At 42.2% G+C, this 26635-nt stretch overlaps 1 protein-coding gene across 4 annotated transcripts; it reads left to right on the forward strand.

The window, feature by feature from the left end:
• Positions 1-294: 294 nt before the first annotated feature.
• Positions 295-26370, forward strand: bcorl1 (BCL6 corepressor-like 1). 4 transcript variants are annotated; one of them, XM_042493433.1, is made up of 12 exons: positions 295-376; positions 8549-8633; positions 8723-11329; positions 11618-11750; positions 12082-12549; positions 15244-15431; positions 15684-15950; positions 16060-16226; positions 17863-18008; positions 19855-19932; positions 21942-22113; positions 24529-26369. In XM_042493433.1, the coding sequence occupies exons 2-12, from the start codon at positions 8628-8630 to the stop codon at positions 24887-24889; spliced, it is 4593 nt and encodes a 1530-aa protein (XP_042349367.1). In that variant the 5' UTR covers positions 295-376; positions 8549-8627; the 3' UTR covers positions 24890-26369. The 4 variants fall into 4 exon arrangements, with proteins under 4 accessions (XP_042349367.1, XP_042349366.1, XP_042349368.1 ...); XM_042493432.1 differs by lacking the exon at positions 295-376 and adding an exon at positions 4706-4780 and having other exon boundaries at positions 24529-26370; XM_042493434.1 differs by lacking the exon at positions 295-376 and adding an exon at positions 4706-4780 and having other exon boundaries at positions 11621-11750; positions 24529-26370.
• Positions 26371-26635: the final 265 nt, after the last annotated feature.

Below are 26635 nucleotides of genomic sequence, written 5' to 3' on the forward strand. Positions count from 1 at the left end.
TGTAGTCTAAGCATATTGTTAAAATAAGTTTTTCCTGAATCTCTGGGGATAAAAACGTTACCCTAGAAGGACTATTTATCTGACTCCGGCGAAGTCTCTTGCAATTAAAGACTGAAACCCACCGAGCAGCAGCGTGTTATTCACCTGTAGGGCTTTACCCGGCGCTAGGACCCAGGGTGCGCGATTTTCATCTCCAGCTGCTGCAGACCGAAAACTGGCAATAAGGGAAGATCGCGAGGACAAGCCAAAATTGCATACTGTATTCATTCTACTTCAAAATCACATCCGTGGCCCCGCACGGAAGCCTCTGTGCAGACAACAATAGCTTGTTGCGCTGTGTGCAGGCTTTGTGGCTATAGACAGCTCGGAGCGCAAGGTAAGACGGTGCAATACCATGCGATTACTAATAACAAAGGCGTTACGGGCGAGCAGGGGGCATTAAAGGGGGCATTGCACAACGCTATTGAGGGCGAGTAAAACTCTGCCAAACTTTGACCTGGATATGTGTATTTTCTAGTTGTCGGTGTCTTGCAGGAGCCACAGTAGTTGCGGTGATGTCTCGCTGTTATCCCACGGCATTATGTAGGATCGTGTCACATGTAGCCTATGGACAGCCAAGTTGTGTGTCGAGATGACATACTTGAGTCCATGCGTGTCGACTGTGGATGCAGTCCTGCCGTTCAAACGCCGACACATTAACTATACGTGAAGTGATGCATTTCCATCTCAGACAGATATTTAACATCATCTGGACGGCGCATCGGGCCATCCATTAACCTGGCAAACAAGAACATCACCCTTCACTGTTTCTGTGATCGGCTGCCATCCCTCCCTTCGTTTATTGTAGAATAATTCATCACTTATACCAAGATGGAAGAATAATACGCTTGATTTTTTTCACTCAGCGATCACCCCCCGCCGCCTTCCCAGCCTCGACATTCAATATTGACCAGGTGAACCGCGAACTTAGACGGGACATCCTCGTTGCTGTAAACCATGGCGGCCTAAATAGGGTCGATAATCTCCAATATGACTCACAGATAGATGACCATGTATGCCCACTTTGAAGACGACATTCTTCAAAAATCAGGCCTTCGGAACAAACAACGTGCCTTCATCTGTGCTATCGCAGTTGTCATAGTGCATGAATAACCCACCACATCCCTGCTCGGGAGATTTATAATTGCATGCATAACAAGTTTTTTTTAACCCCCACAGCTTCAGACATCCGATGTGGAGCCTGCGAACCAAACTCGTCTATAATTGGTGAAGCCCCGAGCAGCCGGTCACTACCGGGATAGCTCCTGCGCGGTCGTTGAGGTCTCCGGGTTACCCCGGCTCAGACACAATGCGATGTGTCAGCTGCCGACTTTGTGAGACTCCTGCTTTCTGCCGACACGGTTCTCTACGGCGTTCCCCTTTTACCGATTTTTTGGTTCCCCCAATTTCACATTTGGCCATCTGTCAACGATTTGGCTGCCTGCACGCAGCCATTACTGAGCGAATGGCGAAGGGCACGTTAGAGGCTCTCACACACCGATCCACTCCGCGATAGGAAAGCAGCGAAATAGTTTGAGCTCGTAGGCTGCCCGCTCTCGGCGGATGGACGGGATCGTTGTCCTGCATCGCCTTCGTGGTGAGGAACGACACAGATCGTGCATGGTCGCTGCTAAACAAACTCTGTGCTTCAGCCTCGCTGTGTGCGTGTGCACGGTTATTTCCTCACCACCACAAGTGTTGAGAAAAGTAGGAAATTTGTTGGCCTAAAGGAGTGGATACCCTTGTAAACAGCAGGCCTACTCTGCTTTCAGGATTCAGGTAAGACAAGTGGCCTAATTACAGCAGAGTAACCTGTGCTGCTTAACTACCGTGCCAAAAATGTGATTATGGCTTTTGAGAGCTGAATATCCTGTGGCTGTTTATCTTCGAGGAGAGAATCAGAAAATACTGAAGTGCAAATCCTCAACAGACTGATTTCAAACTTCTGTCTGCTCGCCTGTGTAAAACTGGAAGTTGCAGATGTGTTGTCATTCAGCTCAGAGCTGCAATATGAGCTGCTGGTTCTCATAGATTTCCCTCAGCTTCTATGTATTTATTTCCCAGCACTTCAGTTGTAGTCAGACTTCAACTAACCATTTGAAACCAGAGCAAATTATCTTGATTTCTTTCAATGAGCAATGAAAGAAGAAATGACAAAAAAAAATAACCAAGAAATTAGTAAAAAGTACAAGAAAATTGACTGAAATACTTAAAAAATACACAAGGAAATGACCTGAAAAAAGTGCTTAAGAGTGGTTTAAAAATATCTGTAACATAATTTAAAATATGTAATTATGATCATTATAAATATTTTTTCCCGTCTTTTGAAGATAATTTTCTAAAAACACTAATTAATTGCAATTTGTGGAACATTTCTCACCAAGATGCTCATTGCCTTTTTAACCATGTTTTTGACAGAAATCGCACCAATTTGGTCAAGTTTCAAAGGTTTAAATACTTGTGAAAGGTGTCTGAAAGCAGTGCAGGAAAAAATGATGTCGCTCCAGGTCTCAAAGGGTTAAAGGCATGTTGACCTTACGTTTCACTGTTGTTAAATTGAAAATATAGAAAAAGTTTTAAGTAAATGTCGATTTTATCCAATTATAAAGGATGCAAATATGATGTAGCTCCTGGAGGGGTTTATGTTGCACATCGTATTACCTTCTCTTCTTCCCTGTATTCATAAAACAGCCTGTCTGTCCTCTCCTGAGTGACTTTAGTGCAGTTGCTGTGTGAAGCATGCTTGTATTATTTCAGTATATTTTGAAGGCTATTGTCTTTGCTTCCTGGCACAGCTTGCCTTGATTTTCTCGTAAAGTCTGATAGAGAACCAAGAACTAAAATTAAAATGAATACATTCTCTTCCAAATTTGAGTTTTGCTTTGACCTCGGAGAAGCCCACTTCTCTGTCGGAAACCGTGTGCACGAATCCAGTTAAAACCTGACCTGGTGCTAACAGGAAATGTGATTTTGACACACTGCGCTGCTGAATGACACTGAACTGAACCACAGAGTGAGTGGCACTGTTTTGTTCATATTCATAATCAGTGATCATCAGTGGTCATGCTGACAAAATGTCTTCACAACATCAAAACCCCAGCCTGGACAAACCAAGAGAATCATGAGAATCATACGGTTTGGCTGGGCTCAGCACAGCTGGGATGTAGTCAGCCCACATTATTGTCAATCATAATGAGTGAGATATGAATCCAAGGGAGAAAAGTTGTCATCTTGTTTCACATATTTTCAAATATTTTGGATAAATTGTGTTTTTTAGTATTTCTAGTGCAGAACATTACGGATTTAGAGGCAATATGCAGATGGTGAACATAATATTGGCTCTACAGATTCTTAATGTCACGGTTAAGTATAGTGAAGACACAATTGAGATTTTACAAACCAGCATGCTGTCACCTTGTGAGCACATATTCTGGATTTCCATTTTTTTTTGTTTGTTTGGTTTTTTTTGCAATTGGAGTTAAACCTCCTCAGGTGCATGAAAGCAAACACCCTCACAAGGTGCTGGTTACTTCCTGAACCCCCCACACTACAGGAGTGGATGGATATAGTAAATCATATTTATGTTATGAAAAAGATTACTTTGTATATTCAGAAAAGTCTGTTTATTTGGCGCTGGACCAAGTGGGTGAAACACTAAGCCCTTTATAGCCAGATTTTGTGGAGGTATCAGATAAATGACCCTATCACGTTGTTTTATTCTGAGTGCTATTCTATTTTTTTTCTTGAGTATCCTTCTGACATATTTTACAGAGCTTTCATGTGTAGCCTACTCTTTATCTCTCCCAAATTGAACAAAGTTGTTAAATTTTGGAAAATCCGAACAGCAGCGGAAATTAAACTGTGTCCATCTTGATCTATGTTCTGTAACATAAACTGCTGCTGCTGAAAAAAACTCCTCAGGTGTTTAGTTAAGTCAGATCTATGGCATGAACCCAAATGACGAAAACTTACTTAAAGATCGCAAGTCTCACATAGTTATGGGTTTTGAAATCCACACTCATAAATCATTAGAGGAGGCTTTCCCCCATCTTCTTCAGGCTGCATCAGTCTGCAGCTTACAGCGTGCAACTGGAGTGCCTCCAGCACCCGGAGTCTTGCTTCCTCGTGTTAATTCCCCTGCAACAGACCCAAACCTCTCCCACTCTTTTTTTTATTTTGGCAATTCCGTTTAGCAACCATCACCCGCTGCTGTGACTCTGTTAATTGACCCGAGTGCCGCTGAAACGCACACAGTAATACTCAGAGCCTCCCTTTGGTTCCCAGAAACACAGTTTATGACTTGGTTACCCCGATAAGCCTCTTCAGTTTAGCGCACCGTTACACTCTTTGGTCGCGATCACCCCCCCATTCCCCTTGAGCGGCTGAAGCTCGCGTTGCATGCCGGTACCTGCAGTCCTAACCCCTCCCAGCCTCTCCGGCGTCTAATCCTGGGCGTGGATAGCCGAGCACTACATCTCCCATGCTGTCACCGAGCACCCTGCTGCCCCTCTCTCTCCTCTCTCTCTCCCACCAGACTGGAGATACGGAACGGACTGTCTTGACGACCTCCCCCCTCCCCTCCCCTCCTCCTCTCTCCCTCTCTCCCTCCCGCCCCCCCGGACTTTTAGGACCGAAAACCGTCGAGATTAGTGAGCAGCCGCGGACGGCAGAGGCGAAAGGCTGGACACGGCCGTATCCGAGTCGTGCCTGTACGTCGTTCACATGCCATCTGGACGAGCGGGTTGGTAACTGTTTGTGTCATTTAGACATCTTTTATCTCGCCTGCTGATTAGCTCGGGAATTATTCAATATTTCGGGAGAGTCTTAAAGGGGGGGAGAGGCTCGGTGAATGCCTTTCAGCGCCGAAGTGGTTCAGCCTGTCCACCAAAAGGGCCGATAGGAGAGAGCACTTCACGTTAGGTCGGCCGGGGATAAATAACAGTAGCCTGCCTCAACATGTAAACCACCGGGAGACTCCGCTGCACTGGGAGCTGGAAGCCTCCCCGCCGTGGTGGTCAGCGGAGTTAAATATATTGTTTGCCCCCTTTTTTTTTTTTAGTGCCCACTCCAGCTGCACAATAATAATAAGTTGTGTCACCCACCCTTGTATCAGTTGTCCAGCTGGCTACTTTGTTTTTGCGAGTAACTCCAGCCAGTTTGGGTGTTATCAGCGCGTGAAATCGATTATTTGTTTGTTTTAAAAAAAAAACGTCCAGTGTTACTTTGTCTCGTGCGCCTGATGAAACGGGATGGTGGTCGTCAGGAGTTTGTGTTTGTTTGGCTCTCTCTTGTGTTTTCTGTGTGGCTTTGCATTGATGTTGACTTACCTTATCGGGCGGAGATGTGACACATTGTGCTCCTCCGACGCAGCCACTCGATGTGAAGGGAAATCTCTCCTGTCACTTGCTGTAATGTACCCCAAAGATCTATATTTCATCTGTAAACATTTCAATTTGTCATGTCTACGTTATGTAGACACTGCTTGAAGAGTAAGGCGGCTTGCGTGTGCAGTTTGAGCCCGTGTGTGTGTGTGTGTGTGTGTGTGTGTGTATGGACCGATCACCTGAGAGCCGGTTGCCATTCTCTCATTATGGTGACTGCTCGCCATCTCCAGCGACAGAGAGCGACCCGGAGCTCTCCAGAGTTTTTCCGTGCTGATATTCACAACACAGGAAAGCAGATTGTTTTGAGTGGCCCCACAGCGTGCATTGTGCACTTTTTTTAACATATGACATTGGGACGTGTTGTGCCGGACAGTGAAGTGACCGGGCTGAAGTGGGCTACAACAGGATGGTTTGGTTTCGTCGAGGCTGTTTTTCTTTCCTCCACAGGGGTAACGTCAGGCTTGACTTTGTTTTGTCGGAGCGGTGTTGCCCACGGCGCGTGTTACCGGACTGCTGCATACATTTAGTGGCCTACATCAGAGCTGATGAATGCAAATGTTGTGGCGGAGTAGACCGATCGTAGCACAAAGACAAACTAGCTGTAAGCAACTGTTGTACGGTAATGAATGCAGACCCTCCTTGCACTGAGCGGTATCTGCATCGCTGGATTCCCTTTCAGTCCTCGCTCGCAGATTCCAGCAGAGATTGGTGTGTCAGTCATTATGTGCATCATATTCGTTATGTTTCACTGACTCCTGGGTGAAACATTTTCCATTCCCCCAAAGCTTTGACATAGATTTTGTGTGTGTGTGTGTGTGTGTGTGTGTGTGTGTGTGTCTGTGTGTGCCTATTCCCTTTTTGTAGTCGTCTCATTTACTTGCAGATGCGCTCTCCTGCGCTCACCTCTACCTACATACCAGAGGCTGCTGTGGCGTGTGTCGCCGCTGTGTAAGAGTCTATTTCAAATGTTTGTTTTCAGACGACATCAGGATAGCAGAACTGTTTGCGCATTATCGTTCATAATCAGGTGTATAGTGTATTCTGTTGTGTGAGTTTTCGATAAAGAGGCAATGGGTGGAATTTTATGTCTAATTTTAGATTACCCCGCATGACCCCCCACATAAAAAAATGCATTCAACTGAGGTGGGCTGCTTTATAGTAATCATAAATAATTAACTGTCCAGTGATAGATAAGAAACAAACTTTTGCTCACTTCCACTCATTCGCTCTTCTCCAGTGTGCATGCTTTTATCTGCACACAACACTCAGAGGCTGCTGCTCACTGAAAGATCATTTGAGCAGTCACAGCTGATTGCCTCATGGATGGATAACTGAAAGGTCCTACCAAGAGCCGGAGGGGTCAGAGGGCATAAGCAAGACTCTGTTTTTGGGACTGTTAATTATCAGTCACAACTGCGGATGTTTGCTTTTTATCTATTCTGATCCTGTAATACTGTGTGTTTTCTCTTGCTGAGTCTAGTTCAGTATTTGTTTTATCTACATTTTTACTGAAACAGCTGCAGAATGTACACTTAGGCTGCAGTCACAGACACATTAAAAAGAGAAATTTAGACATGTTTGAGACCAAAATACCCCTGATTCAAGAAAGAGAACCTGCATCACAGATTTTTTATAATATGCTGTATGATGTATGTGGAGAGTGAGTGTCAGTGTGGATCTGTTGTGGCAGGGAAGTTTGAAGAGGATTTAGACAGCCTCTCTTCATCTCCAGTGTGAATTAAATAGTTCTAGCCAACAGCAGAAATTTTATAGTAGAGATCTTTCATTAACAATTTTCCCCTCTTCCGATATCAATTCTGATTCCTGCACTTGGATTTTGGCGAATACAGAGTACAGATTCATGTGCATTCCTTAAAAAAATAACTCTTGTATACTACTTACTCCATATGGATTTTATTGTTATCAGTGTTTTGCATGCCTCATGTTAAACCATTTGCAAAACATGAACAAATACATGCAGAGAAAGAACACCGTACAACTTTATTTTATTATCTATTTTGACATTTTGGTAACGGCTGTGGTTATTTCCTTTTTTCAATTTTTCTTAAAAATCAGTTCTTTGCCACTCTAAAGCCCCATTTCCACTGCACAAAAGAAACTAACACCTACTAATATCTGGATTTTTATGTAATAGGAAAGGTTAAAATCGGCATTCACACTGGGGTCAAGTGACTGCAGTAGTCATGGGTAATCAGGTCTAGCTCCAATTGGCAGTGACTGAAATATGTCCTAATTTTAGCACATTTACCAGCAAAATGCAATGATCAGCCAACCCAAAATACCACCAGTCTCCACCCAAGGAGCGATAAAACATCATTCCAAATTAGTCTGCACCCAGTTTGAATTTAGAAAAGGTGTATAAAACAGTAGTTGTCAGTGGCAGCACAGCACAACTTGCTATGTAGGCTTCTGTTTTTGAGCATTGAATAATTGATGTTCAGGTAAACGGCAGTTTAATCCAGGTGTGAAACCACGTTAAAGTTTATCAATAAGTCACATGATATTGGATCAGTGCATAGACTTGTGTTCTGGCTTATACCGGATCCAGCATTTTAGGCAGTATTGGAAACATTTCATGTACTGATATTGGTAACAGAACAAGTTCAGTTTAACCTGCAGCATACAGCAGAAAACTTCTGCAAATTGTCTGCGAATTATGTGAAAGGGGCAATGTAGTATTTGGAAATGGTGGCATTTTATGTGTCTCTGCCAGGGGCCTGTTCGCTCACAATCCATTCACGTTGCAACTGATGCATTAGGTCTCATTTCACTCACGAAATATCCTATTTTTAGCGAAGATAATTCACCCTCCTGATCGATCAACACTGACAAATTGTTAGAAATCTCTGCATGCAAACAAATAAAACCAACCAACTTCTCTCTGCTGCTGTGAATTGTCTTTCAGCTCGGAGGAAATTGTAACATATCTGGTCTCCAAGCTTGTCTCAAAGAAAGGAACTTTTCAGTTTCCTAATGTTGGTTACTCTGAATCATTAACTGTTGCATAGAGAAGTCTTATTCCTTCATGACGGATTGAATGAAAGATTTTTCTGTGATTGAAACAAGAGTCGCACCAACAGTGTTATTTTTCTTGTTTTCCGCAGCATATCACTGTATTTCAAGGAAAACTCTCACCTGACTGACTCAGCTAGCCCTGAGGCATGTTGTGCTAAAGAAACACCTATGCAGGTAATTTTTTTTTCATTATTACCAGATGAAAGCATTGTTTTTTTCTAATCTAATTAACACTGGCCCTATGATTTGCTCTTATTACTCAGGTGGATCCTACACTAATGAATGTAGGGGATGGAGGCACGGTGAGCAGAGAGATCAGTGCTCCAAATAAAGCGTCTGCTAGTATGGTGGGAAATCCCCCCCAGACGCTTCCCCCTGAGTTTAGAGGAGATGTTACCCTCAGTCAGCAAAACAAGACCACTCCAACAACAGACTGTAAGACAGCAAAAGCTTGCCTGGACACTAGCAATTACAACCACAGCCCTGAGCTTTCTTCACCTCAACAGCCCAACAATGCACCGACATCCGGCCCGGCCCTCACGGGCTCAGAGAAGAGAGCAGACAAAAGGGCAGAGGCCCCTAAACTCAAGGCTGATGGGGCCAGTGTTTTCCCTACTCCTCAGTGGACAAGTGGCGTGAAAGTCAGCCGGGAGGACTCGCTCAACCCCTGTCACAGCAATGTGACGTCCAGTAAGAAATCACACCCGCAAAGTCAACCTGTGCAAAGTGTTCCACCTGGGTTTCAGTGCTCTGCCATGTTTAAACCAGTCCAGCCTGTTGCCTTCCTTCCTTCCACTAATTTTCCCTCTCCACTTTGTAAAATCACTCTTCCACCAGCATTGGGTCAGATCGCAGCGTTGAGAGAAGCCACAGCCAGTCAGTTTCAGAAAGAAATTCAGCCTCAGAGCTCAGGTGTCGGAGGAACACCTCTCATGCGGACCTATCCATATCCGTTCTCGGTGGGCCGGACTCCAGCCACAGAGAAAAAAGCCGGAATGTCATCGTCAAAGCTTAAATCTAACCATTCATCTAATAAGAACGCCAAATCGGTGGGAGAGCATAAATCTTTAGCCTCAGTGGTAGCCTCACCAGCTATTGCCCTACCATTGCAGCACCCGTCATTAACTCCTGCAGCACCCACACGCTACACGCTGTCTCCCACTGCTGCCATTTGCTGTGGCTCTGCACTGGCCAGCCTCACCTCTCAGAGCAGACTGCTGAACCATGTGGAGAAGAGCAATAGCATAGACAAGACAACTATGGGCTCCCTTAAAACGACACCCCCCTCTGCTTCAGAGGACCACACAGCCTGTTCTGTTGAACCACGCGATGTTCCTCTTGATTTATCTGCTAAATCAAAACGTCCAAAATGCATAAATGACCCTCCAGTTACAATGATTGAGCCTTATAATAATGAGTCAAATCAAAGAGATTTTCTGAACTCAAAGAGGACTCATTCTACAACTTATAGCTCAGCTGTGCAATACCCTATCTTACCCAACACCCACAGAAATGGATCCCATCAAAAGCAAATAAATAGGCCTCAGAATCACCAGGTCATTGAACCCAAACCCACCTGGGGTAAAGGAGCTTCGCAAGACCCCATAAAAAACATCCCAGGAACTTATGTAGGTGTGGCGAGCCCAATTCTGGCCTCCACGCTTCGGGGCAAAGATGGAAAAGGGACTTTTGCAGATGAATTCCAGAGTTTTGCAAAGCAGGAGTTTATATCTATAATTGACCAAGGAGAGCATCTGGCCTCAGGAGGAAAGAAGCCATCCTGTCTGATGAAGGGCAACCAACACGCTCACAGCATCAAGCATGTCAAAAACACCAGCACAGCCATAACTAAGCACTGTCCCTCTAAAGGAGCCCTAACGACGGCCCTGTCAAGCACTGCCAGTGCTCCGCCTCTTCAGAAACCTGGAGCTGGCAAAACAGCGGTGCCGTACTCTACCACTGTTGTCAATCCAGCTTGGCAGCCCCCTTCTCATCCTCCACACCAAGCATCGTCTGTTCAGAGAAAAATCACACAAGGATCCCCAAAGATGAAGAGCACTGCAGCTGCAGAAGGATCTAAGTTTCAGAGTGCCCATCACAGCCCGTCCAAACCTGAGGAGGACAAGTGGGAGAGAATGAAGTCTCCCCTGTCTAACCTGGCGTCCATCGTGAAGCAGCAAGCTCTCGAAACAGCAGTAACAACGGGCGAGGGTAATCCTCAACCCTCACCTGCTGCATCAAGAAAAGCTGATGTTCTGAACCCACTCACTGGGAGCCAAGACACCCAATCCAAACATACTTCTGTTTTTGAATATCCGCCATACTGGTCAGTGGAAAAATGGGCTGGTGTGCCACCTCAAGGGGACTCAACTATGAAGAGGCACGAGAAGGCGAATGCCACTGAGCCTTTGGAGAATAATACTGAGTTAGGCAGCAGCCAAGGAGAACACGTGGGATTACAAGCGAAGCAGGGCTCCTCAAAACCTGCCGTTCAGTCTCACCTCTTTGGGAGCAACGCATCAACAAACGGGAACAGGATGGAGAGCAAACTAGCCCAGGTGTTAGAGGGGGAGACGTTGAAGAAAGAAAGTGGGGCATCAGACAGTCCTCCCAGTGAAAAATTGGATGGTATTGTCGCGTCAATTCTAACAGGCCAGTGTGCAGCGGGAGGCGACAAGTTTGAGAAGAAAACAAATGGAACCAAAGAGGAGTCGCCAACCAAAGCAAAAGCTGCCGCCGTCAAACAAAAGAAAACCAGTCCTAAGAAGCCAGCGAAGGAAAAGTCACCGCCGGACTCATCAAAGAAAGCTGCAGGAAAGAAAAAGCGAGACGCAGAAAACACTCCGACCAAAGTGTCCTGCCAAAAGAAGGTAAATGATCGGTATCCTTTCTAATCTCTAAAATAAATTTGTTCTTTTCTTATTATCTCCCTTTAGTTGAATTTTAGGGAAATATTTCAAGTAGCAATCAGCTCAATCTCATCAAGATGTTAACAATTGAGTGGCGATTCAGAGCTCCCTTTTAGAATATGAATCTGTGACTGATGATTTAACTTCCAAGGGCTCATTGTTAGTCTGTTACATGCTCTCCGTCACCATGAAAGCTTTGCGATCAATAGCATCCAATACAGCGTGCTCACTGTCCCCTGTGTATTTCAGAAGAAGAAACAATGTGCACCTATGCTGGAGCAGACTCTATCAGCGGGGAAACTTTCTCCACCGAGCAAAGAGCCGAGTCCGAGGGACAAGATCAGTCCCAACAAGGCTGAGCAACCAACGCGCAACAAATTAGGTAACATCTTTGCTTCTCACAATCCCGTGACATTTACAGCCCTAAAAAGTTGTCCCAGCGCGGACACATTTCTGACATCCATCACAGGTTTAATGATGCTTTCAGCTGTGTCAGACATGTAGCACTTTATTGAGCTTAGGTAGATTACTCTCTCGTAGCTTTAGTTCTGGAGATAAATAGCCTGCAGTCAGCCTCGGTAGCATGCTAGTTTGTGTGTTAGGCAAACAGAAAATGTCACATATATTGTCTGAATGGTGTTTTTTGATGTCTCAGTTAAACTTCCATGCATAGAAGCTTGTGTGATTATAACAATCAAATGTGATGTAATCAGTTTCAGATAGCAGCGGCAGTACGCAGAGCGAAGACACTCCCGTGTCTCTCAGTCGCTCGGCTATACCCAGTAAGGACACCGACACCACAGGGAGCTCCTTCCCAAGACTGAGGAGAGGGCGACGGCGAGCTGACGAAGCTCGACTTGACCTCTGGGGCTTTGCAACGCCTTCCCCTCCACCCCCACAAATGCCTCCTCCCCCAGTTTCACCTTCCCCCCCTCCCCCTCCCCCCCAACCTGCCCCCCGTCCGAGAGGGAGGCCTCGCTCAAACCCCACGCCACACCGAGCTCAGGGCAAGAGCAAGGCAGCCAGCGCAGAGGGCGACACGCCTGCATCTAAGAAACGTCGGCGATGTCGTAGCAAAAAGTATCAGACCGGGGAATACATCACTGAGAAAGACAAGCTGGAAGACGGAGAGCACCTCAAGGAATCTGACTCCCTGAGACAGGACGGCGGAGTCCCAGCAGGTACGCAGTTTCCCTCCTGAGATCACTTAAGTTTTCAATTAACTGTTTCCAGCTAAAATATTAATCAGAAGTGCAGCTGTTAGTTACAGATATGAGAAAACAATTTAGTTATAATTTAAATCTTTAAATTTTGAATGTAGCAACTTCTTAGCATTCCCAGCAGACATCAAGTCATTGAATGACTGTTGTTTGAACATCAAATCAAGGCATCCCATTATGGTTCAAAAACAGTTCTGAAATAAAAGCTGTACCAAACAAATAAACCAACAATACTCACACGGGCCTTGAACCCCAAACTCCTGGATAAAGGTGTTGTGCACGAGTCATTCATTCAGTTCTACTTCATATAAGCACGTAATTGTTCTTTATATGATGTTGACTGACTTTCTGGCAGAACACCCTGAAAAAAAACTTCTCCCATGTGTGATCAAATGCAGCATTGATAAAGACTGTTAGCTCTTACAAACACACCGCAGACTTAAAACGATGAGCCAGGAACATAATTTACATGAGAAGAAAACAAAATAAAACTGTTTTTAATGTTTAGAAAATGGTGGGCCAGTTGTATTAGTCTTTGGATGCTCATGTCTTGGATTGTAAAATCAGTTTAAAATCACCTGAATATTGTTGGCCTTTTTTTCGTCACCTCAGAATGAGCCATTAATGTATACATAGGGAACGGGTCCTCTTGCACGGAAATTGCCATGTTGTTTTTACAGGAGCCCAGAATGGACAAATCCAACGTTGGCTCTAGATAGGGCCGTTTGCATTTTCAAGTCGGCCACCATAGCTCCACTATACGCTTGGCACACCGGGGAAGTTTCAGTTCTGCAGCTCCGCTAGATGCTACTAAGTCCTACACACTAGACCTTTGATAAGCAAAAATGCATTTCTCAGTTTTATGTTGTAAACTGAATATCTTTGGAGTTTTTGACTGTTGTTCAGATAAAAAGGCATTTAATAATCAAATAATTGTTTTGGTCCTTTCACCACACCAAACATTAGTTGGTAAACAATCTCACAACTAAGCCACAATTGTCTTGTTTTTATGCCATTATTCATGAATCCCATTTTGGCTGCTGACCAGACTAAGTGACAAAACATTTGGCTATGCTGGCTTGTGATGGACATTTGTCATTATTTCTGATGGTCCGTAGACGACAAGTGATTATTCATCATTCATTCAATCTGATGAATTAATCTGGACTGAAAATAGTTGCAGCTCTGCTTTAGTCTGTGACCATAATTTCTAAACATTTGTGCAAAGTTCCTCTTCAGAAATGTCTGTCCAGAGCAGCAGTGGCATGATTTCATGATTTAATCAATTTAGTCCACCTAATTTCTAATTTCAGTGGTGGTTCACAAATTTGAAATAACAAAATGATCATTTTAAAGATACACTGTGCAGGATTTTCCTGAAAACAAAAAACGATGTATAGAGTCATACAGAATTAATTCCTTTCAGTCATCACTTATGACCCACCGTCCCATGAGTGGTGGTATGTTTTTTCTGATGAGACGCTGCCCTCTGCCTGTATTTTATTATTATATAATATGTTATTATTTCCTGTGTGTTCGGGATGTTTATGGCCGTGTACCCTTATGGCGTTTATGTGTGGTCAGGGCTTTATAAAAACATAGTGACCAGCTGTGAGACCGAAATACATCTCACATTGTCATATTTTTACCCATGATAGTTTACCTAAATATATTGTCTTTATTAGCTTCTGAGCAACTAAGGTGGGCAAAGGTGGTGAATGTGTGAATATCTGTTTAAAAGTAAATGCTGAAAGCTTAGCTGGGGGCACCTACAGATAAAACATATGAAATAGATATGGGTAAATTAATTTTATCAAGATATCTTTGTCAAAGGTACTTTGGAAAAGCATATATAGAATATTTTAAGACAGATTCAGACATACATTGATATCGCAGCAATATTTTAGGGTTGACTATCAGTGCTTTCACAAATTTTTTTCGATAAATAATCATCAGTCATGTGGATATAATGACTAAATGTGTCAAAGCAAACAGTAGAACAGCTAGAACAGTCTGGTAACTTCAGAAAATTACACACTTACTATAATGCAGCCTTTAAAGCCAGGATAAGACAATACCATATCAATGTAATACTGATATATTGCCCAGCCCTAACATGTATTATATGATAATAGATAAATACAAAATATTGAGATACATTAAACATCCAACAAACAGCAAAGATTATGATGACAGCCTATATAGTTTGCAGTTTATATTCTTGAGTTGCCGACTGTCATTTTCACATCAGCGGGCTACATCAGGCACGTGTTGATGTGGATAAGCCGCGCATCATAAGGTGTATATAAGTGGAGAATTCACAGCAAACCTGAGCACAAGATTGCAAAAAGCGGGGCAGAGTAGCTCATAGACAGCAGTTACCCTGTTTCAGCAGATAAGATGGCTAAGCCAAGGGCCATTGGTTCAGGAAGCACCATGCTGTCTGATGTCGGCACAAAACAGCACCTAAAATATTCCATGCTCCGTTTTCGGCTTGGCAGACGAGCAAGAGCATGAAGCCGCTCCATAACGGCATCGGTACATCAAAGATAAGACGGGTGATGTTGAAATATTAAGATTGTTTGTGGATTTTTCACCGTGTTCATCTGTTTGGTACCACTCCACATAAATATCAAATCCTATTTGTCATTACAGATCCACAGGCGGATCAGTGTCCAAGTCCCACCGCCTGCAGTCCAGACCCTCCTCCACGAAGACCCTCGTTCACTCGCTCGGGGTCGGTCCGCTACCAGGAGACTGAGGTATCTCCAGAGTGCAATGACAAGCCTTCAGGGAAGAGGAAGTTCAAAAGCAAACACCTAAGTGACAATGATGAGCAGAAGGTAAGTCACTGGCTGAGGCTGCATGTTGGATCACAGTACATTTCAAACCATGCAGCGTTGACAGGAATAAACTACAATGTGCCATGAATATATTAGCTTACAGTGCCCCCCTGTGGCTACATCAATGCTGTGTTCGTCACAGTTATGATGGCAGCTGGTTTTATACTGTTCAGGTTCATTGCCTTAACTTGGCGAGGCATTACAGGAGATTCCATTTCACATAGAGCTCTAATCAATAAACCTGTATTTTAGATTAAGACCAAACGCAGCAGCTTGGGCAAGCGTGCTGCCTCGCTCGCCCTGGATGATGATGGTGCTGATGTAAAAAGAGCAGGAAGCCCTCCACCCACTCTAAAAAGTTTGCCGTCATCTCCATCCAATAAGAAAGGCTCATCGGGGAGAAGCAGCGGTTCAGAGTCTCCACCCAAAAGACCCATTCCTCCGGAGGTCCGTCGGCTGATTGTCAATAAAAATGCCGGGGAGACATTGCTGCAACGTGCTGCACGTTTGGGCTATCAGGTAAAATCCACCTTTTTAATTGTGCTGTGCTGAAAGCTTGACTTGAACTCAGTGCACCTCTTTGAATCATGTTGTGACATGCTCTCTCTGTGCTGCCTCTGTTCTGCAGGATGTAGTTCAGTACTGCCTTGAAAAGGACATCAGGGAGGTTAATCGACGTGATAATGCCGGTTACACAGCCCTGCACGAAGCGTCCTCACGAGGCTGGACTCAGATTGTCCAGATGCTGCTGAAATACGGCGCTGACGTCAACTGTAGCGCCCAGGATGGGACAAGGTGAGGTGCACTCCATGGTGATGATTTACTGTTGTAGCTCTAGTTAGTTGAATCTGAAAAATATTCTCAGTAGTATTATGAGTATTACTTTTGTGACAAATTTGAGCATGGGGGTTATTTCTTGACCTTCAAAAACAGCATGTGTAAAAAAAATACCTCAATTTAAAGGTCCACTTACGGGCTTTTTGGAGCCATCTGTCAAATCACAGTCTTTGTTAAGCTTGTTTGGATGTTGAGTGGTTGTAGATCATACTTATAAGTGGATGTATATATAGCATTTGTTATAAAGGTTTTTGAATGTAATAATGTATATTTCATGGTTTAAAATATCAGTTATATTTAAAATTTTTCTCTCAGGCCTGTCATGATAATTAAGTTGATCTATTGTACGACAAAAAGACATGATTGTGATCATTTTGCTGACCTCAGTATTGCATGTTGTGTTTACATGCGTGCTTGTTTACATACCAATGTCACCATCGTTATAGCCAACTTAATGCCAGAATAACCAGCAGGATTTTCCTGACCATTATCAGGCCTGAGCGCAGAGATTCTACTATTTTGCTTTCTCACTACCTGATCAAGTTGCGTTAGTCCGAAGAAAAATAAAACAAGTCAAAGACGACTGCATAGCTTACTGGTAGAGTGCAGCTCCACTTTTAGAGGGGATAAGGTGCAGTCCTAATAGTCATTAACTTGCCAGACCCTGGCAACAAGCCAAAAAGTCTGTCATTAGTTTTACCCGCCAATATCTTGTTAAATATGTTAACATCATGTTAAATATTTTTTTCATATTCCAATTAAATTATCAGAATATTCTTAAGAATTAAAATGTAATTGCTCTCTGAAAGGTTTTACTTGTACTATAATGCTATTATATTATCACGATATCAAAGTGGCGTCATATGGTCTCAAAATGACGATGATATCGTTGATTGCAATTATTTTTGGGAAAATATATCGTCTAACAAAAGTAGTTATTTTGACAGGCTTTTTGTCAAGTTGCTGTTACATTCACTCTCCTGAAACATATACTCCCTCCACAGGTCATTGGAGCGGTAATGAATGTAATTACATAGGGGCAGGTTATTTCATGATTCAATAAAGATTATATTCTGGTTGCATGATATCATAGTGAGATATTTTTTAAAGTGACATACTTTAAGCCTGTTTAAGCACATTTACTTTTACACAAAATGCAATTAATCACAGGAAAGTATTTGTTGTACTATAGTACACCTCATGAGTGCTGGGCAATTCATAAAATTTAATTTTCAATTAAGATTTTGGCTTCCAATGATTATTAAATCATGATAAGCGAGATTTAACTATTTTTTGCCACATTCTGTTTTGCAATGATGCTCTTGTTTTGTCATGTCACATCCTTTCTATTACAGAAGTGCGCTTTCACCCCTCCATAAACCCAAACTCACTCTCAATCAGGCTGTGGCATGTTTACTTCACCTTAGGCCTGTTTTTAGTTTAATGAATTCAAAGTTCAGGAAAATCTGCATTTAAATCTGTTACACATCACATCTGATACTTTATATACAAAAACTCAACCAACAGATTCATGTGTGGTCTGAAGTTGTAAAACCTCATAAATGCTTCTGTGTGTTGTTTGTTCTTTCTTCAGGCCCCTTCACGATGCAGTAGCGAGTGATAACCTTCCTATCGTCTGGTTGCTTCTGAACCATGGTGCAGATCCGACTCTGGCCACTTATTCTGGACACACTCCGGTCAAACTGGCACACAGCCCAAGCATGAAGACCTTCCTCACAGGTAGAGCACCCTGTTTATTAACCTCCCTCCCCATCACTAAAACCAGCTTTGGATAAATAAACATGTTTCTAAATCGAGAGCTGTTTTACCTCGGGCTAAATTCATTTTTCTCATCATCAACAAACACTTCAGACAAAATAAACAACACAGCACAAAGGCTATAATGAAGCTAATTGAAATGAGACATGAAAATAAATAATAAAACTTGTATTTGCCAACTTTACAGTCACTCATCAAGCAATGTGTCAACACATTAATAAGCTCTCTGCCCACTCCCACTACATCACAGTTTGGCACAGCAAGCAATAAACAGCTTGCATGCAGCAGACATGAGAAATATAAAATGTTATATCCACACAGGACTTAAACTGTTTCAGCCATGTGTGTGACACTTGATCGTTTTTAATTTAAAGTCTGAAAACTGAAAACAATATTTTGATAAAAGAAAACATTTGGAACATCAGCTTAATGCAATTGGGAGTTTTTAGCTGCGGGGGTTGAGGTGAATTTGCACACAGTTGAGCACCTCTGAGTGCTTTTATATATGACAAGAGCCGCACAGTAAAAGGTGAAGCTCACCTTGATGACGTGTTTCGAGGTTTGAATTCACACTGACTGATACAAGGGAATGTTACATTCGCTGTAATGGAGAAAACAGACACTTACCACCGCTAATCACTGACACCTACCTGTCCAACCATCAAAGACCAACTCTGCATCACTCCACATCCCCGTCCTTTCCTTCAGTGTTCACCAGCAAAACCCCAGATTCACACTTGAGCTTTGTCTGCTTGGCAGTCCATGTCGACATTTTTGCTTCTTTTTTCTTTTTCTTTTTCTTTTTTTTTTTTTATTGTGTCTGCGATAATTGTCATTTTCTCTTGGATGCATGCTGCTGTTATATGGCCTCTTTTTTTGTAAAGTTACGACCTCACCTGAGCGCTGTGGCCACACACCCATAAATGTCCTGAACACAGAAAATAAAAATAAAATAGGAAACTACAGGCAGAGGCTTTGAAGATCAATACATCACACATTTCTTGTGTGTCACAAGTGGAGTGATGATTGAGAAATATTTCTAATTAATGAAACTATACATTGGGGTTTTTTTTTAAGTCCTGCATAGTATATCCTTGCTTTTCGTCAGGAATTCATTGTTGTTGCTCCAACAGCCCTTGCTAGTTTAAAGCTTTCATTAAAGAAAAACATGCATTTCGAGTTGTAAATCCTTTAATGATTTCTCACGCTCATTTAGAAAGTCAATGATTGTTTAAGGGAAATGCTTTAAATTTGCTTCCCTATGATATTTTTCCCCCTAAATGAGCCAGGCTAAGTGATTAATTACACATTTAGCTTCCTGGGAAACTTCTGACATGCATGACTTCCTCCCGCTCATCATATTGGAATCAAAGAAAATTCTCCAGCCGTGTTTACAGACACTCTGTCTTTAGCTTTGTAGTTTATTTTTACATCACTGATGGTGTTGACCAGTTTGGAGGATCTTTCCCAGCACTTGGCCAGGTTGTGGAGAGTGAGGAAACATCAACTTGGCTGCTGTATCAGTTTTAAGTGGAGTGTGTCAGTCTCACATCATGCATCTCAGGTAAATAGAGAGATGAGGGCTCAGTAGTTAACACACACGTTCAGCTGTGATGCAAACAAAGACAAACTACAACCATCCCACTTATCCCATCACATGTTTCGCTCAGTCCTGACTAGTGGACGAACATTAATGTGAAGCCCTGTCTGCACATTATCATAGTATAAAACACAAAATGCAGATTAAGCATTGATGACATGCACACTTTACTTACGCTATAATACATGACACTGCTTTGTTTTCCAGAATATTTCACAGACCTGGAAGGCCGTAAAGAACAGGATTCCAGTTTACCCTGGGATTTCTACAGCAGCTCCCTGTTTGGTAAGTCTGTCTGTCTATCTGTCAATCCATCAGTTCACTGATCAATAAAATATTCGTATTGCTCCTCTGGCTGTGAGGAGTTGAGGCCTGTCTCAGCGATGACCGGTTTGCTGCAGGGGAACTGTTCTAGTCTGTAGGTGTAGTCAGGCTCGGCCACTGGGACGTGGAGGGTGTTAGTCTCGTGTACCAGCATCAGAGTTGTGCTGTAAACAGCCACAGGGAGCCAGTTATCCAGTGGAGGATGAACAGGATTAGAGTTGCATGGAAAGACTGAGAGAGACTAAAAGTGGACTTCAGCTTTCCGGATAAACTGTAGAGACAAAAAAATGTCAGCAATGCGTAACCATCAAACTTTTATTTGTTCCCCTATTGAGTATAAATATAATTTGTATCTTTTTCCTCTTTTGCTACTATAAAGCTTAACCCGAATAATTAAGGTGATTAAAATCTAATGCATTAGAAATAATGAAAAGCAAATAAGACTGAAGTTCGAAGTTCTGACTAAAGTACACTCAGATATGTTTATTATTTTGGTTGAATCCATCAATTTTATCACCACTCTGCTTGTGGTGATTTCAAGTTTCCTCTGTGTATCTCTTTTACTTCTTTATTGGTTTGTGCAATTTAGAGTGATGTTCTACAACAGATTTAAATCATTTTTAAAGTACTTTTAGTATTTTTCAATCTGGGTCCTAATTTCCAATGTTTTTGTGTTGAAGTGACTAACAGGAACAACAATTTTTGAAATTGGTCCATTGCTGAATAAGACCAAAACAGAGGTTGCAGCGGCAAAGTCAGCTGCAATTTAATTCTCGGATTGTTATTTTAAGTATGTGACAACATATGAAATTGATCCCTACAGAGATAGAGCTTTTTGGTTAAAGAATAAGGTCCATTTTGTTTTAATACAAACAGCCCCAAAATCTCCATCCCCAAACCCACGAGACTCCATTTAAATAATCAGTGATTATAGTGTGAACAGAGCCAGAATACTTTCACATTTAACTGTGTGAATAAAGGGTTTATTTTAACCAAACCAGAGCTCGTAGTTATTGGAACAGTGGAAAGACACACAAAAAGGATCTCACTCTTTCACAAAAAAGTCTATCTCTAAAGTGATCCTTTCCACAATGTTGTCAGACAAAAAGAAGCAGTTTTAGTGGACGTACTTTGACGATGCACAATTGCCGGCAGGTATTACATTCCCGCCTATTTAGCCTCTGCTGGCTGCAGCATTCTTGCTCAGTACTGGATCAATTCAGAAAAATGTTGTTCCCGTCAGTCACTGAAACACAAAAACATAAAAAAAAATAGGGGCCACATTGGAAAATATCACAGTTACCTTTTAACTTGCAAATTCTTCCAAATTTTTTATGTTGAAAATATATTTTTTTCTAAGGAGAATGATCACACTCACCACCACCATCCCTGGTTTTAGACATTTTCAATCACATAAACCAGTCTACGTGTCCAGTTCTGCCTGTATATTGCTACGTTCTTTCTTCCCTGAGTCGAGTCTTTCTTTTGTTTGCTAATGTTGCATACATTTCTGTAAAACATGAATGATTTTAAATGATTTTAATTTCTCTACTTTATGTTATTTTGGTGATGCTTTCACAAAATGATGGGAGATATAGAGTGTAATTTAGGCAAAAGCCTGACAGACATGAATCCATCTGTCCATCACCTTCCACTTCAAAAAACAGCCCATCAGTAAATAATCCTTCAAAATATGTGCCTTGTTAACATTGTTTTAATAGCCATGTGTCTCTTAGTGGGGTGTAATTAACTTCAAGCTGTGACTGACAGCATAAAGTTTGTGTTCCTTTAACTGATCACAGCGTCACCAGCAGTTCATCATAAACGTATTGTGAATGTTGTGAATAGACAGTCCACTAGAGGGCGTATAAACTCCGTGTATTGAAGCAGCTCAGCGTCAGCGCAGAAACATCCAGCAGGTCCACTGCTCCTCTTCTTATCCTCTCACCTCTGTGGACTTTTCTTCACAGAGACTGACCAGGAACCTTGCTGGGACTTCCTGCTGTCTGAGCAGAATCAGGAGCTGGAGGAGGACGCTACAGGGAAGACTGAGCCGGACTCGGACAAAGATTGCCTTCTGTTTGAGTTCTCCTCCGAGCCTCTCTTACCCTGCTATCATGTTCAGGTGTCATTAACCCAGGGGTGAGTTCACAGACATGAGAAAGTGATGGAAATCCCCACCGAAGCTGCACGATAAATGCTAAAGTTTTCAAACTGGATCCAAAAACATACATTTGGTGGAGTAGAATAGATTTTACTATCTAATTTTTGCATGCAAAAGGGAGAAATGTGTCTTTGGTTTGCAGGTGCAACATCTGCTATTTAGAAGGTACATTTAAACACATCATATATCACATCCAGACAGGACGCATTCAGTCACATCTCAGAATGAGCACTAGATCCTAGATGGTTAGGACTTGATAAATGTAAATAAAATAAAATAGACATAATGCGATGTGTGCTGAGGTAGCAAGCTGGCTTCAAAAGATATTTTATGGCTACAGGGACATGAGCGATTTTCTATAGTTGTTTTTCTTTGCACAGGGGACTCTGTATCTTTGTTCTTAGGGCTAAAAGTATAGATTTAAGGAATGGCAGTTGCTCTGCCATTTTAACATTGGACTGCTTTGTCATGGTGATATAACCTTTATTTAACAGAAAATCACTTGAGATGGAAGTCTCTTTTCTGTGAGAGACCTGGCAAAGGCAGCACAACCGTTACAGTTTAAATGGAAATAAAACACAACAGACAGGAAATCAAATCATCAAACACACAAGGAAGAGACTAGAACCAGCTCACATAAAGCAGTTGCATTTGTTACTTACCCAGACTTTTAACATTTCTGTTCCGTTTAATAAGGAGACTAGATTATTCTTTTTTATGATTCATATTTTTTATATTTATTATTATTTTATGCTCTGTGAACTATTCCAACCACAATAAACATTCAGCATGACACATACATAAAAAAACAAACAATATCAAGCTGAATTGCTAAAAATAGATAATAGTGAATGAAACTGAATACATAAAACAAATTAAAACACACCTATACAAAAAAAGTGCATGCACAATGGTGTTCGGTAAGCTGCAAGCTGCTAGTATAGAGTTCTCTCTATCTACATTAGTGGTGAAAACATGGAAGACACATAGCTGGCAGCAAAACATAACAGATAATATTGCACAAAGTCAATCTGGTTAGTTTGTAGGGGGATTACATTATTAAAATGTATTTTCCTCTGCAGTTCATTACATGTGAAGGGAGCAGAGCAGCAGAATCCTTTTCCTTTGGCTCAGTGCAATAGCGGATTTTCAGCAAATACCTAAACCTGATAATATTAAGCTGTCAAATGGATGAATTGTGAGTCACACACTTGACTACTGAGTTATCACTGTTTGATTCTGTCCCGCCACCCATAAACAAAACATTACTAAATTTAGCATGCGTCATCTCAGTTTGAATACAGTTTCAGTTTGCTCTCAATATTTATGGGAGTTAATGTCAATAAGCTTTGATGATAGTGGATAGTGAGAGCTGTGACTCATGCTGTAATAGTTTCAGCTTAGAGGCAGATTTTCTCTGCCTCTAGTATTTCATAGAAACACAAACAGTGGGACTATACGGTTGATATTTACACCGCATCCCCTCATGATCTTCACCGGGGCAGCTGTGGCTCAGGAGGTAGAGCGGGTCGTCTACTAATCAGAAGGTTGGCTTCTCCATTCAACATGTCAAAGTATCCTTGGGCAAGCTACTGAAGCCCAAATTATTCTTGATGTTGTGACCCTTGCTGTCTAGTAACAGGCCCCCAAACAGAAGACATCACAGCAAAAAGTAGATCTGCACACTGTTTTCTGCTCCCACAGCACCCTCGGTTTATGTAGAAGGATTTTTGTTTATAAACGTCTCCTAATCCAAGTTGAGATTACCGTGGCGACAGCTGATACGACCAGCAGTTAACTTTCAGACTAAGTTTCAAAGCTTGATGTCAACAGAAAGGAGAGTTCCTTTCAAATGTTTGACCACACAACTAAAACAAATTAGCAGACTTAGTGCTCATTAATCTGGATCACTTGTCTGAAGGAAAATCCCTCCTTTTCAAAACATTTTATTATCAACTCAAGCCAGCTGAAACCAACTGAAACCAGAGGCTGTCTGCAGGACTGGAAGTCTATTTGAAAACTTGGAATTGGGTCAACGGTAATTTAAAGATCTTGATGAGCGGAAACCTGTAAATTATTCAGTCCTAAACTGTGGGAGGAGATGTGTAGTTTTAATAGTTTGTGTGATGCTTTGTGTCACTGAAATGTTTTTGCGTGATATTTTGTATTTACACTCAGATGTCAGTTTGCAATACATCCTTCATCAAGTTTAAGACTTATGTGTAAAAACCCAGAAAGCACTAAAATTAAGCTCTTATAGAGGGAATACTATGTTCATTTGAGGACGCTTCCTGTTTCTTTATATGGAAACCTAAAACGGCAAATATTACGTTTTCTGTTTTTTATTCCTTTCTCTCACCATCGACTAATATCGATGCATCTCTCTCCTGCAGCTTCTGTAACTGGTTCCTCCTGACGGATGTCCTGAAGCGCCTGAAGATGTCGGCGCGGATCTTCCGGGCACGTTACCCGCATTTGGAGGTGGTGAGTTTGTCGCGGGCCGAGCTCTGGAAGCAGGTGTCGATCAGTCAGGTGAGCTCTGCTTTGGCTTCACCTTACAAAGGCAAAAATAAGGAGGAGGAAGAGAAGGAGGAGGAGGAGGAGGGACTTGTGGACCTGGTGCGATGTGTACCAGAGCTCCAAAGACTACTGGGCTCCTCCATTCACATCCTGCAAGAGGACGAGGAGCAGGAGGAGGAGGAGGAGGAGGAGGAGGAGGAGGAGACAAACACAGGGAAGCCTCGCACCCGATAGCCTCTCTTTCACCGCACTCCTCCAGCGTGCAAACTATTGTCAGCCCGAGTCCTTCCCTGCAAGCAGCAGCTCAAAGGAAACCTCTCCGTCCGACGTAACGAGGGTCGACAGTCGTGACACTCCAGCTATAACCTTTGACCTCAGACAGAAGGTGATTCAGCGATCACAAGGACCTGCACACGGGAGTGGTCGGTGCTGGAAAGCAGCTTTCAGGTTCCTATCTATAGGTATATTTGAATACATGAGAACTATTGAGCAAACCTTTTGTATTGATTACGTCTGTACATGGTAGTGTATATGTATATCTTGCCATCAGGGTTTAAACATTTGGTTATATAAATGTATTCTTGTGGCAATGGACGAATTATGTTTAGGACTTTTTGTTTGTTCCTGAGGGAAAGCGATAATTTTTTTTTGGACGGGAGATAATCCGAGACTTTTATCTTGGTGAACTCTTGCATAAAGCTGAGACGCTTAAGTCAGGGAGGCCCAGATGGTTTCTCTGTCAACCTGGGAGATCCTGGAGACGAGACAACGGCACATAATATCCATAATCAGAGCCTCATTTACATTTTTCTTTATCATCCTCTAGAGATCATTACAGGACAGACCGAGTCGCTCACAATGTTTATTTTTCCTCCACATTTCACACAGTAAGAGCACGCCACTCGCAGTATGGAATAATGTCTTTTTGGACCTTGAAACTGAGAGTTTGTTTACAGAGGTGGACAGATAGCAGCGCTCTCCACTCCCCAGGTCGCACTCCTCATGAACTTTTACAGAATCCTGTGGATCTCTCTCAGAGGAACAGCAGTACCACGTCTGGAGCCGATACGCCCTCTTAACTGCAGCCACGTCCCGCTACGGTGTCCCCAGACCCCAGAGTGCTTTGTGTTGCAGTGTTTTATTTACACTGTTTGTTGTGCTTAATTTAATAGTCATTAATATATTTGACCTCTTGTGTATCTGACGAGCCTATCTATGAAAAAAAAAACGTTGCTTTGTATGGTTGGTGCTTCATTTTGAAATGTACTTATTAGGATCCCTTTATTCTGAGATTTTCCTCCCTCATTCAAGAACAGTATTTCAAAACAAAAAAAAGCTAAAGTACAGTTTTATTGTACTGGTGCTAAGACAGATTTTGTGTTGACAATCAATGATGTTTTGGTTTGAAGTCACAAACTAATAAAAGATATTTAAGATGAAGAGACTTAAAGTGTAAAGAAAGTATAGTTTAGTTAAAGAGAGCGGGAAACAGCACGACTGAGAGTCTGAGCAGTGTGTGAAGAGCCTTTTATTTGATTCTTTTATAAGAAATCAACAAGAATAAAGCATGATTGTGAATCATAGTTATTATCGCATTGTTTTGTCAATTGGATTATTATAATAATAGCTGAATTTAATATTCAGGGCAGAACTCCCTCTCAGGCATATTTCAAATTATCCCCTTCGCCTCACACTGAATAAATGTTTTTTTTTATATCGCAGATAATTTGCCCCTCAGAGAAATCGTATTGTGACATTAATCTGGGTCGTACCTAAGGAAAACCTTCTTCATATTTAGACCCAATTAAGCTTAATCTTACAGTGATGTCAGCAGTTCTGATTCAGCATGATGAGTAAATACCATAAATGAGTGTCCTAGTGGAGCAGTGGTCCAGGGTGTTCGTAATGACAACACTACTGAGTACCTCTGTTGCACATCCTCACGTTACCTGTCTGTCTTTACTATCAAGCTGATGAATA

This window comes from Plectropomus leopardus, chromosome 9, assembly GCF_008729295.1.
Source record: "Plectropomus leopardus isolate mb chromosome 9, YSFRI_Pleo_2.0, whole genome shotgun sequence".
NCBI classification, from domain to species: domain Eukaryota; kingdom Metazoa; phylum Chordata; class Actinopteri; order Perciformes; family Serranidae; genus Plectropomus; species Plectropomus leopardus.